At 49.8% G+C, this 16756-nt stretch overlaps 7 protein-coding genes across 7 annotated transcripts; 1 reads left to right on the top strand and 6 right to left on the bottom strand.

The window, feature by feature from the left end:
- Positions 1 to 86: 86 nt before the first annotated feature.
- N7503_004966 (Tm-1-like ATP-binding domain-containing protein) lies at positions 87 to 1421 on the bottom strand (the record flags this gene model as incomplete). The annotated part of the gene is made up of 1 exon (XM_057064513.1): positions 87 to 1421. One exon carries the CDS (start codon positions 1419 to 1421, stop codon positions 87 to 89), a length of 1335 nt encoding a protein of 444 aa, XP_056922256.1.
- A 492-nt stretch (positions 1422 to 1913) lies between these two features.
- N7503_004967 (major facilitator superfamily domain-containing protein) lies at positions 1914 to 3879 on the bottom strand (the record flags this gene model as incomplete). The annotated part of the gene is made up of 6 exons (XM_057064514.1): positions 1914 to 2171; positions 2230 to 3030; positions 3101 to 3156; positions 3217 to 3412; positions 3472 to 3731; positions 3798 to 3879. 6 exons carry the CDS (start codon positions 3877 to 3879, stop codon positions 1914 to 1916), a joined length of 1653 nt encoding a protein of 550 aa, XP_056922257.1.
- Positions 3880 to 4792: 913 nt separating this feature from the next.
- N7503_004968 (uncharacterized protein) lies at positions 4793 to 5965 on the bottom strand (the record flags this gene model as incomplete). Its single annotated transcript, XM_057064515.1, has 1 exon — positions 4793 to 5965. The coding sequence occupies one exon, from the start codon at positions 5963 to 5965 to the stop codon at positions 4793 to 4795; it is 1173 nt and encodes a 390-aa protein (XP_056922258.1).
- A 1287-nt stretch (positions 5966 to 7252) lies between these two features.
- N7503_004969 (general substrate transporter) lies at positions 7253 to 8877 on the top strand (the record flags this gene model as incomplete). The annotated part of the gene is made up of 2 exons (XM_057064516.1): positions 7253 to 7604; positions 7628 to 8877. 2 exons carry the CDS (start codon positions 7253 to 7255, stop codon positions 8875 to 8877), a joined length of 1602 nt encoding a protein of 533 aa, XP_056922259.1.
- Positions 8878 to 9673: 796 nt separating this feature from the next.
- On the bottom strand, positions 9674 to 11376 carry N7503_004970 (adenosylhomocysteinase; the record flags this gene model as incomplete). Its single annotated transcript, XM_057064517.1, has 4 exons — positions 9674 to 10848; positions 10904 to 11036; positions 11117 to 11176; positions 11236 to 11376. The coding sequence occupies 4 exons, from the start codon at positions 11374 to 11376 to the stop codon at positions 9674 to 9676; spliced, it is 1509 nt and encodes a 502-aa protein (XP_056922260.1).
- Positions 11377 to 11947: 571 nt separating this feature from the next.
- Positions 11948 to 13875, bottom strand: N7503_004971 (uncharacterized protein; the record flags this gene model as incomplete). Its single annotated transcript, XM_057064518.1, has 2 exons — positions 11948 to 13479; positions 13560 to 13875. 2 exons carry the CDS (start codon positions 13873 to 13875, stop codon positions 11948 to 11950), a joined length of 1848 nt encoding a protein of 615 aa, XP_056922261.1.
- Positions 13876 to 15315: 1440 nt separating this feature from the next.
- Positions 15316 to 16134, bottom strand: N7503_004972 (C2H2-type zinc finger protein; the record flags this gene model as incomplete). Its single annotated transcript, XM_057064519.1, has 1 exon — positions 15316 to 16134. One exon carries the CDS (start codon positions 16132 to 16134, stop codon positions 15316 to 15318), a length of 819 nt encoding a protein of 272 aa, XP_056922262.1.
- Between the last annotated feature and the right edge of the window lie 622 nt (positions 16135 to 16756).

Here is a 16756-nt window from a genome sequence, read left to right on the forward strand (position 1 = left end):
CCGAAAGAAGGGCGCATCTCGTGCTCCAGGGCTCTCTGTGCTCCATGATTAAGAACATTTTGCAGGACCTCGGCTGTTTGTTGAAATTAGACTCCCAGCATACTGCTTTCTTCGATCAAGCCGTGCAGTATTTCAGCCAATGTAGTTGCGAATCCCGGGTCATTGACATCACGCTTATCTCGAATCACCTCAATCCCACTCCCCTTAAGTTCATTCTCCAATGTCGAGAAAAGCACTTCATCTGCCTTAGGATCCCAAAATGGTTGATCAGGAAGATCAAGCATACTGAGTCCACCAACTGGGAAAACAACCTTTGTCCTAGAAGCAGAGCCATGACGGGCTCCTTCATCACCCATCAAATTCTTCGCAATCAATTTCGATATCTTCTCACACTCCTCCTTTGTAGTCCTCATGAGCGTGACGGTAGGATTATGCCGGTGCAACACTCGTCCAGCTCCCGACCCCCCTTCCTGAAAACAAGGTGGAACACTTTCAAATGTGCCAAAGTTGACCATGTCACACGCCCCAAGACTGACAACGCGCGGTATATTCCGCGCGGTCGCGGCACGTATCCTCCCAGGCCCAGCACTCAAAACCCCACCAACAACTTCATCTGCGATCTCAGTAGTCGTCAAATCAAGCACAGCATCCAGCTGGCCCTCAGAAATAAGTCTCTCCATCGCCCGTCCACCAGACCCCGTTGCATGAAAGATATAAATTTCACAAGTCCCTGGGAACAAAAGTTCCAAATGTTCCTTCGCCATCGTGGCAGCCGGTGTGGTAACCCCAAACATAGTTATGCCAATACGTACTTTCCCTCCATCCGTCGTCTTTCGTCGATTAAGGTATCCCCACCCCATCCCCACAATAGCCGCAGCCGCATTCCCCAATACCCTGTCCAGTACTCGATTGCGTCCCGCAATATCGACAACCGAGTACATCATACTGATATCAGTTTCCCCGATGTATGGCCCCACATCGCCGGATGCCATTGTGGATACCATTAACTTTGGGAACCCCACTGGGACTGCGTCGCGCATTACTGCTGTTGCGAGCGCTGTGCCGCACGAGCCGCCTATTCCCAGTATTCCATGTAGGGACGGTGTTAGTGTCGTGACCATGCGGACAGCAAGTGGAGTGAGAGTTTTGATGTATGCTTCTCGAGGGAGGGCGCTCATATCGAGGTCCTCGGGTGGATCCGTATTGCGGGGTGAATCCAGTGATGACTTTCGAGCGAGCTCTGGGTTGAGGACATCATGTTGCGTAATATCTATTTCTGGGTGAGAAGTTGGTGTATGACCGATGTCCATTAATAGGACATGACTTTTTTGAGATTCGAGTTGCGATTTTGTGTAGAGGAGCTCGGGGAGCTTGGTATCACATGTGCCAAGGAGGAGAATTGTTGGCTTGGTGGACGGCATGGTTTGGTTTTGACGGATGACGAATCTGGGCGGTCTTTAAATTCTAAATGTTCGGGGGTAGGTGGAAGGTTAATAACATGGAGAGATAGTTGTTTCCGGGTGGTGAAGAGGTTCGTAGGTGGTGCAAGTGAGGGGCAAATTCATGCGTAACGTACCCATACTCATGTCCACTCTTATGCAGCCAATGTATCTTCAGCAGGAATTACTGCGCAGAAGGATCCACTACATATTTCCGGTGCTCTGATTCGTTCACCTGAAACCTGACTGAACCTTATTGTGGTTTAGTTGAAAATCACATGAGTAGCAAGTAATCTCTGGCACTCCATATGCTAAGTTGCCTAATGTTTCTAAGGATAAAATAAGGTAACGCGCCCGCTCCAATCAAATTTTGATACCTGTCTTAATTTTTCTATCTGCCTATTGGCTTTAGTACCGTTGTCTGACAGGTCACAATTAAAATTGATGTTTACTTTCCAGCCTCATGCTGCAGTTTCAAGCTTGAAACCCATCCCATGAGGACGGAACCCAGTTTGCGGTAACAATTCTCAATCTCTTCCCCCATAACCACAAGGGAAATACTAGTAGAGAGAAAAGCCCCATAAGAGCACCAAAGGTACCAAAAGGTGTAGCAGCCCCCGCTTTCGTGACCCATTCACCCGCAAAGAAAGTCCAAGCAAAACTGATGATCGCTCTCATGCAGGTAACCGCAACAAAACAATCCGCAGAAATGGGGCCATATGAGTCGATAATCTGGTGAAAAGCTGTATCAGCAAACGTACATATAGCCAGCGAGGAATGATAAACAAACATAATTAAACCCAATAGACGGCGCTTGCACTAAGCCAAAGCACAGCATTCCTAACCCGAACTCCATTCCAATCCACATGTGTGGACCAGATTGTTGAGCGCAGAATCCAAACGTCCACAAACCCGTCGTCGCAAGAAGCAAACCTGGAATCGCAATGGGTAGGCGAGCCTCGGGTTCCACAAACTGCGCGCCACTTAAGACTTTCTTAGTAGTTACCACGCGGTCTGAGCCCAGATTGGTTGCCAGAAAACCCATTATAGAACCGACGATGCCTCCAACCATGATAAGGCCTGCATTGTTACCCCATAGATACGGCGGCGACGCTACAATCGTTGGTCCTACCGTTGTGATAGTTACCACACCTCCCACGAGCCCGGCATACCAGAGCATGGCGAGCCAGACGCCTGGTAGCCTGAGGGTCTTCCATGGTGCTAGGAAGTTTGGCACGAAAGTTGAACCTCCTTGAAATGTGTATAAACGCATCAGGCGTGAGAAATTTGCTGATTGTTGCCCAGGGTCTAAAGACTCTTCCGGGTGAGATGGCACATTCTCGACGAGCTCAGAGTCCTTATCGTTATGATTCTTGCTCATTTCGTCGTCCGTAATTTGCTCAGTGGTTGTCGCTAGAGGCCCCCTGCTGTACAGGCTTTCCGGCAGAAGAAACACGCACGCGACGAAAAGGATGGCTGACAGGATCACATTTACCCAATGAATCCACGCCAGACCCTGATTACCTGCGATGTATCCTCCCGCAATCCCTCCGATGATTGGACCGAGCGCGATACAGACAGTGTAGCATCCCTGATGACAGCGAACAAGGAGATATTAGCAGGGTCATTTCGCGGCCTTATTCAGACTTCCCAAAACATACCATGGCTCTCCCTTGTTGGTGTGTAAAGAATATCTCCCCGACTATATTTGGTGCAACTGCCAAGATGAGTTGGTCAGTCTCTTTTTTCAAAATTGAATTTAGGACGAGGCTCTTACTTGTATCCGCTGGCGCCACAGCAACTCCCATGAAGACTCTAGCAGCCAATAGACTACCGAAATTATTCGCGAGGCCGGCCCACATGGACGAGAATACCAGCAAAAGGATATTGCCGAGAATGATGGGCCGCCGACCAAATGTGTTTGCCAGTGGTACCCACCAGATGTTGGCTGCTCCCATCATAAGCACGTTGACCTGTCTGTTGCCTTAGCCAAGCTCTCGTAGTGTAAGTCTTGGAAGTTTTCTTGACATACCGCAACCAGATGGGTCAATCTTCCTATTGAGACTGGGGGATCAAAAGCCAGCGGAGTGACATATAACGGAAAGGCGCTGGCGATGGATGACGATGTGAAATTTCCGACAGCGGCATACATTGACATGCATATTAATGCGGCTATCTTGCGCCATGCTGTCCAATTGAGGGGATCAAGCGGGTCAGAGGAAGGCTGAGGACTCAATCGTAGTTCTTGTCCATGGACTCTGTGTCTCTGCTCTGTTACGTGTGATGGATGTGCTAGTGGCTTATGTGAGTTTTATCCAAACGCAAAATGTCACTCCAGATCAGATGTCGCCTTCTCACCTGACAAAGTAACAGTCCCTGGGGGAGTGGCGTCTGTCACTTGCCCTGCGGACATGGAAAACACCTCTTTATACCCCACCATCATATGTCTCTTATATATGAAAAAGTAAGCAGCTTTAGAAAATCGGCGAAAACTCTTTCAGGTAACATAAAAGCGTAGGACCATGGCTGTTTATATGCTTACCTTGGCGACTAGGAATCGTTGCCCCGAAATGACATTCAAGCTGTGGCTGTCGGGATCACATTTTCGGCTCCACTAGCTCACTGTCATGATCCTTTCGGGTTATCACATATCGGTCAAGGGTAGCATAGAAACTAGCAGGGCTTGAGTTGGGGGTGGGGGTGGGGGTGGATAGCTTATGCGGGGGCCCCGCAAAGGGTTCAAGGGTCCAGGTTTGGAACTACTTGGCAATTCTTAGCGATCGAGCTGGTAGAGATTGGGGCTTTTGCAATCCTCAATTTCAGAGGCGGCTCGGTGCTAGATAAGCCGAACAATCGGGGAGTTCTGAGTCGCGATCGACTACAAGTCACTAAGAAACAACGTGAGCAACCCGGATGCCATTAATGGAGGCCAGGGATTCTGCCTTGGCAGACGCCACAATGCAAGGAATTGAAACTATCAATGAGTCCACCTGCGTATTTGGAAAGGTAAGAAAGAACATTTCAAACTCAGTGGCTCATTGGTTTGGGGCCCCCATTTCCAGGTAAGCAAGACCTACTTGAAATGTTAGAATATGATCATTTACGATATACACTGCTAGCAAATATGTTAAACTTTTTTTTTTTATTCAAGCCAAAGCTACCAAGAATGGATAGGAATTTCGTAAAAACATTACGGTATGATAACAAGGATTTATTCTTCAGAAAACAAATTACTCTTAATTCGGGTAACTATCTTTCACATTCCAGGGTCTTCAACCACCGCTTTCTTGGCTACCTAGAATATCAATGAAAGACCACCTTCTCTCCATAGTAGCTGATAATGATATCTTTACTCAACATGCCACTGCTTTGGTAGAGGAGCCAGTGTATCCCAAGTTGATGAAAGTTTCATAGTTCCAGTAGTCTGCCTGTGTGCCTTCGCCACTGACAGTCGCGTTTCCAGTGAACTTAGCAGTCCAGTAGGAGCTGCCTTGAGTGTACTTCTTCCATGCTGCAAGACCAGTCTGCAAGTTCTGTTCCCGACTCGAGAACGTGTTGTCGATTTCTGCTTGAATAGCCCATTCTCCAATAAAAACAGGGAATTTCCCATCACCAGGGGCACTGACAGCATCCTCACAAATGTATTCCGTCAGATTCGCTGAGCTGGCTGCACGGCCCGCAAAGTAGTAATTGTGTACGTCAAACACCAAGTTCGTTCCCGTGGTGAATTTCGAGGACCAATACTCTTCTCCCTTGAAGCTGCCCTGGAACATCACAGGGATTCGAGAATTGACAGCTTGAACTTTAGAAATGACTTGGTGAATATAGCTTTGCACCCATTGAGCACCACTATCAGTGAGGCAATATGTACTCCCAAAAAGTGAGAGATCAGCAACATCGACGGGCTCATTGATTGGCTCGATTGTGAAAGACTGAGGGAACTGAGAGCTCTGAATGAAGGCGATGACTGCATCAACAGCCTCCAAAGAATATTTGAGGGCTGTCGCGTTGTTAAACCAGCCATAATGACCCACAGCTTCCCCGAAAGCCATTCCATTGACACCACCAGGAAGAGAATGAATATCAATGATGATGTGCATGCCGTACTTGTTGATAGCGTAGCTCGCTATATTTTTGAGGGAGGACTTTTGATTCCCAGTATAAAGCTGAGAGCCCGGGACCTTGATCCAGGCAGCATAGGTAGTCGGGATTCGAAGGACGTTAATACCCGCCGCCGCGAAAGTATCAATGTCGGAGGTGGTAATCCAAGTCGCGTACCGGCGCTCAAGGACAGGACCACACTGAGTACCAAGATGAGCGCAGAGATTCCATTCATCTGCGGCTCCACCAGAATACTGAGCCCACCAGGTAGTGTCAATGGTAGACTCCTGCTCCAGCCATCCACCAAGGTTGACTCCGGTAGCACTGAATGTCGTCCAGTTCAAGTACTTTGGAGTGACAGCAGAGGAGACCATCGCTGCATTTGCAATGCCAACCAGCACCATCACTGAGTGGAAATTCACCATGATGTTTGGTGAGAATAACAAGATAACTTTGTTGGATTATTGGAAAACAAATATGCTCAGAATATTTCTTGCCTTAACATGTAAGTAAATCAACCAAAGGATGCCTTTATACTAAATAAGCTTGACCACACTGTTTTGAAACTTATACATAGAGCTGGGGTCCTTTCCCCGCACCGTATCTGCAACATTGGAGAGAGATATCGGGGTCGAGCTAAGGTTGCAATATCAGACAAATGACAACTATGAATATTACGCAATTTAAGCGACCTGCCCCATGGGGAACAAATATACTTAGGCTATTTTTTCTTTAACTGAATTTCCGGGAATTGTGTCCACATTCCGCATGACTCCTACCCTAATTTATCGCTCTAGAGCAGCATTGAAGTTATACGGACAAGACTCCAAAACCGAGAGACAGGGAATCTACATCCTGAAGCAACTATACCAAACTCAGCAGATCAAATCCATGCAAGGCGGTACAAGGCTTTCGTATTAGAGAAGGGCGCCAGGTCCCAAATCGGTCTAATCGATGTAAGATGAGTAGATCTGGGGGTTATATTGAAGCCTGTAGACCATCAAGGCCGTACGGAGGGAAGCCGAGTGATGCACATGACAATGAAAAGATTATCTTATAAATAGCGTTAATAGGAATAGGTAGCAGATGGGCTACGTGCCGAAAATTCCTGGCACAGGAGTTTCGGTTGGGCGAAGCACATCTACGTCAAAACAAGAAAGAAAGAGGTTCAGAATGTAGCACGTCAAGCCGTTGACTAGATGAAAAGGGGTCCCTTGACGTCCAAAGCACCAATTAAATTCGTGCCCCCAGGTGCACGCAGGTGATCTTTACATATTCTCAGTCTGCAGCGTCCAAGTAGAGTGAATCGGGATGTGGAGAGACCCGTATCACGGACTATATGTTAAATCCAAGACATGTGGCTGGCTTAAATTGGAGAAAAGCTCAAAGCTCTCGAGCAATTTCGGTTCTATAAAACCCGAAAGGTCATTTTGGTCGCCAATAGACAAAGGAGCCCTGCTTTGTTCGGCCTCGATTGACACGACGTTCTCTGATACCCCGCAAAATGGCGCTTACCACGAGCCAAAATTACTTGGCAAGCTTCAACTGTTGGTCTGTAATGGAACAGCCAGTCTTGAATTCACGAGATAATGCTCGCCCTTTAATACGCCAATCATTCCCCCTCTTTGACTCGTCTTTATTGGTAAATAGTTCTGGCATTCCACAGCAATCCTATCTTTGCACCTCAATCATTCCGCCCTACTTTCTTCATCATGGAGAAGTCCAGCACTCATCACGATGAGATTGGAAATGTTGAACGCGGCCTGGGTCTGCAGGCTGAGCTGGATACAGACAAGCAGATCCAGGGTCGCGCAATACAACAACAAGAACACAATCGAGGATACCTGGAGACTATCCGAAAAGATCCCCGTCTTCTTTTCTGGATCGGAGTCATGCTCTGGACCTTGATTGTTCGAGGCTTTGAGAATCAATCCTCTGGCTCCGTTATCAGCATTCCAGACTTCAAGAAGAGATTCGGCACTCTTCAGGACGGGCAGTACTTTATTGACACCAAGTGGCAATCTGCCCTCAGCGGGGGTCCAATGCAGCTGCTATTCTGGGCTCGTGGGCTGCCTCTTACATGGCAGATAAGATCGGTGCCAAACCAGTCATCCTCGCCTCAGCTGTCATCAATATAGTATCAGTCGGCATCGAGTTCTCGACGACCTCGATCGGCATGTTCTTCGGTGGTAAAATGCTGAATTTCATCGCTATCGGGGCGTTTCTCAATATCTGTACGGCATACGTTGCGGATATTTCCCCACTCGCCATTCGGGCTTCTGTCATCGGCTTCTGCAACCTCTCTCAATGTATTGGACCATTTGTCTCCGCTATCATGTCGTACTATACATCCTCTTGGGATAGCGCTTGGGCATGGAAGTCTCTAATCTGTGCTCAATGGGGCTTTGCTGGTGTCGCATTGATTGGGCAGATCTTCATGCCTGAGTCGCCAGTTTACCTAGTCCGAAAGGGCAAGCTCTCTGAAGCACGAAGCACATTGCAGAGATTATACTCGGACCCGAAGGATGCGGAGGGCCACCTAGAGCGAATCAAATTGACATTGGAGGAGGCTGAGGTACAAATGTCTGCTTCATATGCTGAATGCTTCCGTGGAACCAACCTTCGTCGTACTATGATCGCTACTCTGGTCTTCCTAGCTGAGCCTATGTCTGGACTTGGCTTCGTTTCCAATTACGGCGCCCTTATGTACCAGTATCTTGGAATCAGTGACCGTCAATCGTTCTTGATCCAAATTGGGGCCCAGATTCTCTCAATTTCCGGAGCTACCATCTCTTTTCTTATTTGTGATATGTTTGGTCGACGCCCCATGTTCCTTGGTGGATGTATTGGTCTTACTCTGCTATTGTTGTGTATGGGTATTGCTGGCTCGGTCAACACATCTGCAGCTACTCTGGCAGCAGTCGGCTTCTATACGATGTACAACTTCTTTTACAATGCTGGAGTTGGGTCCAACGTCTACACCATTGCTGGCGAGGTGCCTACGTCGGTCCTGAGAACCAAGACTCTCGCTATCGCTCTCTCCATCTCCGCTGCCGTTAACACAATGTGGTCTTTTGTCGCTCCTTACATATTTAACCCGGGGTATGGGGACCTCAAGGCTAAAATCGGCTTTGTGTTTGGTGCTTTTATGCTCATTTTTGCTGTGCTCGCGTTCTTCTTCGTTCCTGAGACCCGACGCCGAACATATGAGGAACTTGATGAGCTGTTCATGAATCGCGTCCCGACTCGTGAATTCCGTCGCTATGTGACTGTCGCAGAACGACGGGCGGCAGAGGCGTATAGTGCCAAGGAGAAGATGGCTGTTATTGAGGAGTGATGTCAATTTCGTTGAGACGGAAACCCATGGCACTCAGGATCATGATCGTGAAATTGCCAACGTATCTATTAGTGGTAGTACTACAATCAAAGAATATAACATCAAAAATGTGGTCCTTTCCCTTTACATTCAAAGCGCCAATTGTGCTCCAGTTGTGTCCAGAAAAGGATCTGTATGCCAGGACAGAATCCAAAAAAATTGTCCCCCTACCCCAGACCATAGTCCATTGAAAGACATCGAAAGTTTACCAAACCACGCCAAGGCAATGGACGCATAGGCACGACAGAGCCCACACAATAAAGGGGTAGGCCTGTAGCCCGAATGGTAGAAATGGCAACAGATAATACCTTGCCGGCAATGACGAAACGATCTACTTCACACGAAAGTGAGGAAGGACTACAACTACAATCATGGAAGACGTGAAAAGCAAGAGTTTTGCACTCAGCATCATTATGTTTCATTTAATATGAAGTGTGCCAGCTACATCAGCTCAGGCAGCACGATTTCTGGTATCAAGAAAAAAACCCATCCGGTACGCAGTGTTGAATGCAAGACCATCCCGGTCAAACCCACGCCAGTAAAATAGAAAAGCACACAGCCCAGGTTTGTGGAAAGCCACTTTTTATGCCGTTGAAGGACAACCACTAATGGGATTCTAAGTTGATAAAGAATCCCGAATGCCAATCGTAACATCGTCGAATCATGTTGAAAGTCTATATCTCAAGAAAATGGAATATCGGACGCAATTGGAAAAGCTTTTTCTTAGGAGGTTAAGAAAAGTGTGGTTGCGTTGCGCTTAGTAGCGGTAGATCTCGGCCTTGAAGGGGCCAGCGACCTCGAGACCGAGGTACTCAGCCTGGACGGGGGTAAGCTCAGTCAGCTTGACGTTGACGTGGGCCAAGTGGCAGCGAGCGACCTGCTCATCGAGCTGCTTGGGGAGGACGTAGACACCAACGGGCTTGCGGCCAGAGCTGCCAAACTCAATGTACTTGTCACCGAAAACGGCATCCTCAGCCTTGTACAGAGCGATCTGGGCAAGGACCTGGTTGGAGAAGGAGCAGGACATGACGAAGGAAGAGTGGCCAGTGGCACAGCCGAGGTTAACAAGACGACCCTCAGCGAGGAGGATGATGTGCTTGCCGTTGAGGAGGTAACGGTCGACCTGGGGCTTGATGTTCTGGACGGACTGAGCGTTGGCCTTCAACCAGGCAACGTCGATCTCAATATCGAAGTGACCAATGTTGCAAACGATGGCGTCGTTGCGCATAGCCTCGAAGTGGCGGCCAACCAAGATGTCACGGCAACCGGTGGTGGTGACGAAGATCTGACCGATGGCAGCAGCCTCATCCATAGTGACAACCTCGAAACCCTGGACAGCGGCCTGGAGGGCGTTGATGGGGTCGATCTCAGTGACGAGGACACGGGCACCCATGGAGTGCAGGGCCTGGGCGCAACCCTTACCGACATCACCGTAACCGGCGACGACACCGATCTTACCGGCGATCATAACATCGGTGGCACGCTTGATACCGTCGATGAGGGACTCACGGCAGCCGTAAAGGTTGTCGAACTTGGACTTGGTGACACAGTCGTTGACGTTGATGGCAGGGACCTTGAGGGTGCCCTCCTTCAGCATGCGGTACAGGTGGTGGACACCGGTGGTGGTCTCCTCGGAGACACCGAAGCAGCCCTCGAGCATCTCGGGGAACTTCTTGTGGACGAGGGAGGTGAGGTCACCACCGTCATCGAGGATGAGGTTGAGCTTCTTGCCATCCTTGAAGGCCTTGAGCTGCTGCTCGAGACACCACTCGTACTCCTCCTCGGTCTCACCCTTCCAGGCGAAAACGGGAACACCGGCAGCAGCAATGGCGGCAGCGGCGTGGTCCTGGGTGGAGAAGATGTTGCAGGAAGTCCAGGTGACCTCAGCACCGAGAGCGGTGAGGGTCTCGATGAGGACGGCAGTCTGGATGGCTGGAGAGGAGGTCAGTACAATTCTTCTTGTAGAGTTTTTAGTAAAGAAACGTACTCATGTGGAGACAACCGGCGATACGGGCACCAGCCAGGGGCTGGTCAGCGCCGTACTTCTCACGGATGGCCATGAGACCGGGCATCTCAACCTCGGAGAGCTCGATCTCCCGGCGACCGAAGGCAGCCAGGGACTGGAGAACATGAAGTTAGTTGATATCCAAGACATTGATCAACGTTGACCTCCGATGAGGACAGAGAATGGGACACATACGATGTCAGCGACCTTGAAGTTGTGGGCGGGGGCAGCCATTTTGTATGTGTGAATTAATGACTGCAATGAGAGAATTAGCAACAATTGCAGTAAAGAAAATAATGTTGATGAATACTAACCAAGAAAAAGGGAGAAGGATGGGGGATAGAAAAGGAAAAGAGGGAAGAGAAGAGAATAAAAAGGGAGGGGAACGCAGATCCAAGAGGAGGGGGGGAAAACTTCGGGGACCCATGAGTTTGTTTGGGTACCTGCTTTGCCATATTATTTTGTGTGTGCACACAGGTACCGGTACTTAGTCGGTCAGCCCACTTAAGCTAATGGTGGGGTCGATCTTAGTCATGCATATCGGCATCCGACGGACGCTGAACCTGCCGAATAGACTGAGCTGTCATATGCGATTAGGGACCCTGGGGAATGACTTCGGAGCTCGAAAACTTTCGGTCTATTTTACATATCTCGTCTATGCGGGCAAATGCAAATTGTTTCAAAGGGATTCCATTCTCGTCCCCAAAATTGAGATCTTAGAGTATTGCAGCCTCGTGGGCTTACGGGCTGTCAAGGAGCTACATAAAGTTATGGAATGCCCCGCTTGCCCTAATGGATCTTCTGACTCGGCGAGTAGAAACTCCGTGGGAAAACACATGTTGAGAACCCACCAAGAGTGTACAAATCAGAATCATGTTTCATAAGATTCGTTTTAACAATAATAATAAAAACATAAGAGGAACATTGCGGCATACCACGATTCCAGATAAAGCCTCGTCGCATCATCAATCATAAATTCATTTCCTGCCCGAAACGCAGATCAAAGGGAAATCCATAATCCAGGCACTAATATGAAATCTGTGCTGGCTCCATGGAAGCATTGTTGTAGGCATGCGACCCATTTCTTGAAGGCGGGTACTCAATCTCATCAGGCCACCGATGCCGCTTAGGGGCACCCTGACTGTGTGAGCGCTTTATGAGTCTCTTCTTCGCTCGTTCCTCACATTCTTCCTGGAAATGCTTGTGTTCCTTGCGCTTCTCGTTGACCTCCTGCCACTCTCCATATGCTCCCTTGATACCCAGTGCCGCTAACCCCACACTAAAAACGTCCATCGCATTGGCCTTCATCCTGCGTTTGCGCGCCTCCTCGGGCGTAATCTTTCCCTCCTCTAGTTCCTGTAGACGCTTCTTCCGCTTCTGAACACTCCCATAAACACTATGTGCCGCATGAACAGTGGCAACTGTGGCCAGGCCACCTGTTAACATCATGTCCCGCTGCATCTTCTTGTGTTTCTTCTTCTCATCATCACTGTCGCCTAAGTCAGAATCACTCTCGGAACTGGAATGGCTATGGGTGCCCGCTTTGGTGACTGCTGCGCTGTCGCCTCCGTTCTCTCCGCGCGACGCGCTAGGGGCTACCGATCGCCTATTGTTATAGGGGTAAGGGGGTTGGGAATATCTTCCGTCCATGGAACGGTATCGACCTACATCTCTCGAGCCTCTGTCCCGTCTCGGATCCCTGCTGCTGCTGCCTCGGTGGTAATAGTCGCTATCTGCGTCGGAGTCGGAATAAGAGTCGGAACGATCGCGGCGGCGCGAATCACGGTGTCGACGCCGCTCGCCTCGCTCACGTCCATCATCTGAACGTTTGTTTGCTTCTTCGCCCAGGCCCAAGGCTGCCATGCCCTTGCTGATGTAGTCTGAGACACTCTTGCTGCGCTTCTTTGAGCCGCGCCGGTCATCATCACTGTCTGAAGATCTACCTCGCTCGCGAGCACGAGATCGGGAGCGAGAGAAACGATCGTATATCTCTTTGCCTGCTGCCGCTATCGCACCAGATGCTGCCAAGTCTTTGAGGCCACTGCTGGATTTCCGGGAATTGCGGCCTCGGGACTGAGATCTGCTTCCGTTCACGAAATGGGTAGCAGCAAGACCTGCCAGAGTAGACTCGACCATGTGACGCTTGCTGTGCTTGTTCGGGTCGCGGTCAACGAGGCCATCAGTTCCAGCAGCTGTGACCGCGGCAGTCAGAATGCGCTTGCCCTTTTCACCGGTCCATTCACCGGGATCTTTGCGAGACCGGAAGGCTTCCACGGCACCGGCTGTGAGAGCGGCACGAGCAGCTTGAGAAATGCGACCTTCGCTGCGTTCACGGCGCTTACGCTCACGATCACGGCTGCGGCTACGCGATCGAGAGTCTGAAGAATAGCGGCGATGACGAGATGAATCGCGGCCACGACCATCACGATCACGACCACGGGAAGCAGCAGCGCCCAGACCGATGGCGCTCATCGCTTGCTCACTGAATGACTTGCGGCGTCTATGGCGAGGTGGAGATGGGCTGGCTGATGGAGAAGAGTATCTAGAGCGGCGCGGTCCTGTATATACGAGTCAGACTAATGCGCCCAAGAAAGACCAGATGTCACATCCACATCTGATACGAGAGGTCAATACATACGACGATCATCATAGTCGCGAGAGGGTCGCGCTCGTGAGCGATACCCATCGTAATACGGATCATGACCACTAACGGACGAGGCACGGCGCACATTTTCGTAGACCGGGCGCCTAGATCGCCGCGAGTCGTAGCCACGCTCATAGACATACCCCTCACCGGGTGGGTAATCGCGCTGAATTTCCTCGACCGACTCATCAGGATAGACTTGTCGCTCGTATCTTTCATAGCGGGGGCTGTCACGGTAGTCTGCAGCGTAGCTCACGGGGCGGGCACGGTCGCGCGGGGCAGGGTACCGGCGGTCATCGTAGTATGCCATGGTTCCGCGTGGGGCCTCTCTCAGAAGAAAAGGGGGGCGTTTATTTGGGTCTTTCTCAAAGAAAACAAAAAAATGTCGTAGAATTTCAAGCCTGTCACCGTTCACAGGGACAAGGGAAAAAAGTGTTGTCGAAAGAAGATCACAATAAGCCGAAAGTCAAAGGAAAATCAATCGAGGCGGGGCAGGTGGCGTGACGTCGTTGGAGGAGCAGGGATCAATGAGGCTGGGCACTTTTGAATCGTGGCTGAGAGACTGTAGGCTGTGATATTATTCCAGGTTAGATAAGACAATTTTTACTTCCCCATGATGATATTTGTGTATCAATAATTGAAAGTAAATTTTGGGGGGAACAGGGGGGCAAAGTAACTCTTAGAATTGAGTGAGTTCCCTCTTTGCTATATATTAATATCGCACAGTTGGAGTCACTGATATGACGTCGTACCGTGCAGATGCTGACCGTAGCTTCAAGGAAAGTGTCGCAGGGACAATGTTACCATCGAATAAGCGACCGATCGGATGATGCCGTGGATCAACTCTCGACCTGTCATGGCCAAGACAAGGCAGATGGTCCAGGCGCGCGACGTCATGCTGCAGGGATTCTTCCCCAAGGAGTGGCTAAGCCTTGCCGGTGGGCTAGTTCGTCGCTTCTGGAACAGGTCCGTCAATTAAGACTGAATCATTATCTGACCGCTATTTGGGCATCGACTCTTTGTTTAAAGTGAGAAAGATCTGAACTTACTATGTAACGACGTCGGATAATACAGCGAGATAACGTTGGAAGTATAGGTAGATTCTCGTCAACAATCGTTCCACGGAACACACTTCGGCTGATCCCGCCGTCCAAACGGATTTGAGGAATTTACTTGCGATTGTCACTCATTTATCAATCAGAAAAAATTTATGTTGCTCGGTGCAGCCAGAACTGGTCGTACACATGGTCATTCCATTCATGGTGATCCTTGCTAAGTACTATACAAAAGCACATCACCCTCCAGTCCTTCAAACGAGTTGGCTTAGTCCAACCATCCAGGTTCTTCATAACACAATATAGAAGCAGATGCAATGGTACATGGGATATACAACAGGAAAGCAAGATAATAACCAAAAAAAGAACCCAAACACATAGGTGACCCCTTTTAGGAAGTCTGTCCCTCTTTGCCCGTCGGATCACTCCCAGTCAGGAGTGACCAGCCGGGCGAGGTGGTGTGAGGAGGTAAAAAAGCCAATTGGCTATGTATGTTCGAGAATCAAAGACAAAAAAAACTCCGGGGCAGAAAATGCGCTACAGAGACAGGATAAGAGAAAATGATGCAGACTGCGCAGCAGCGGGTTAGAGGAAGGTTTCGTCAGGAGATAAAAGGAGAATCCGTATGCAGGTTGTGAGGAAGTATAAAAGAGCAGCCAGTCGGGGAGTGGGACTGGATGATACTGCACAAGTCGTTAAGGGAGGCGTGGTGCACTGCTAGGCGGTGGCATAGACGCATCGGTAGTCTGACTGACGGTCCGATGGTGGGTGGCAGTAGCATATCCAGAATCAGGTCTTGACATAGCCCATCGTGTCTCACTGTCCGGCTCGGAGGTGGTCGAGCGCATGTCGTCGGAATGTGTGCGGTGGGTTCGGATGTGTTGCTTCATGTTATCTTTGCGAGTGAACGCCTTGTTGCAAATGGGACAATGCACACTCTTCTCACCCGTGTGCTTCTTGCCGTGGCGAGCAGCATGGCCGGATGTTGTGAAGGTGGCCGAGCAGCCATGGCTCGAAGCATATGGACACGGATACTTGTTCTTTCGCCCTGTCCCCCGGATACCAGCCCCCTGGGAGGATTTGTTCTCTGATGGTGCAGCGGAATGGATCTCTGGGGGTGTCCGCGGTGGGGCAGGCCCGCGAGAAGGATACCGATATGGGTCCCGTCGCAGGTCCTGCCGGGCGTACGGGTGGTAACCGACTGATGACGGTTGGCTTAGTAGGTAGTCGTAGGCTGAACCATCTGAGGAGCCTGGTGAAACGGGTTGCACGGCCTCGTTGACAGGATCTAATGGGTGCCGATATCCTCGCGGGGACACTGTGGGGGACTCGGATGATGCGAGCGGGCGCGAGAATGCGTCGCTGACGGATGGAAGGCGCTGGTACTGGTGCGGCGGCTCTGACTGGGAAGAGTTCAATGTCCCGCCAACTCTAGGATTGGATCGGACAGCAAACGACGGATTGTCGTCATTGTTGAGGATCGATACAATGTTCGCCCTGCTGCTGACGGACATTTCCTCAGTGACCCGATGCACGGTCACCGGGGCTGGGAAATTATACTAGAAAATGAATATATATTAGTATTTTCGCCTTCACTTTACCCGCTCGGCCGGGTCTAGGTACTCGAGATGATCTGACAAATTACAGATGAAACGGAAGAGGGTGGAGAGACAACAGAGAAGGAATGAGAGGGGGCTTTGTGTCTCCGTTGCACCCCTAACAGGGCATTACAAACGTACCAGTGGTTCCCGGAAGATGTTTGTTTTCTGTGTCGTATAACACGTCGACAACATTAGGCCCTAGAATAGGCACCTTTGGCCTGCAGACCTAACAAGAAACCCAAAAAAAGACTCGAAGCTGTACTTCGTGTCTTTTTCTTCGGAGAAGGTGTGGCGAAGACCAGAGAGCGCAATCGAGGCGATCTCAAAAAATAAATAACAGGGTCGATCCCCACCCTTAAATGACCGGGGGGTAGCTCGTGCTGGCGATTGTCGTTGTAGATAAGAGTCTGGATGCCGGTTTCCCACGACGTTGATGTTCTCCGACACAAACTTTCACAATTTCCCTTTTCGATGATCGGGTTCCTTTTTTTCTTCGTTTTATCTCCCGTTGTTCCAAAATCCGTCGTGGGGGAAC

Source organism: Penicillium pulvis (genome assembly GCF_028828015.1).
Source record: "Penicillium pulvis strain IBT 33274 chromosome Unknown contig_23_segment0_segment0, whole genome shotgun sequence".
NCBI classification, from domain to species: Eukaryota; Fungi; Ascomycota; class Eurotiomycetes; order Eurotiales; family Aspergillaceae; genus Penicillium; species Penicillium pulvis.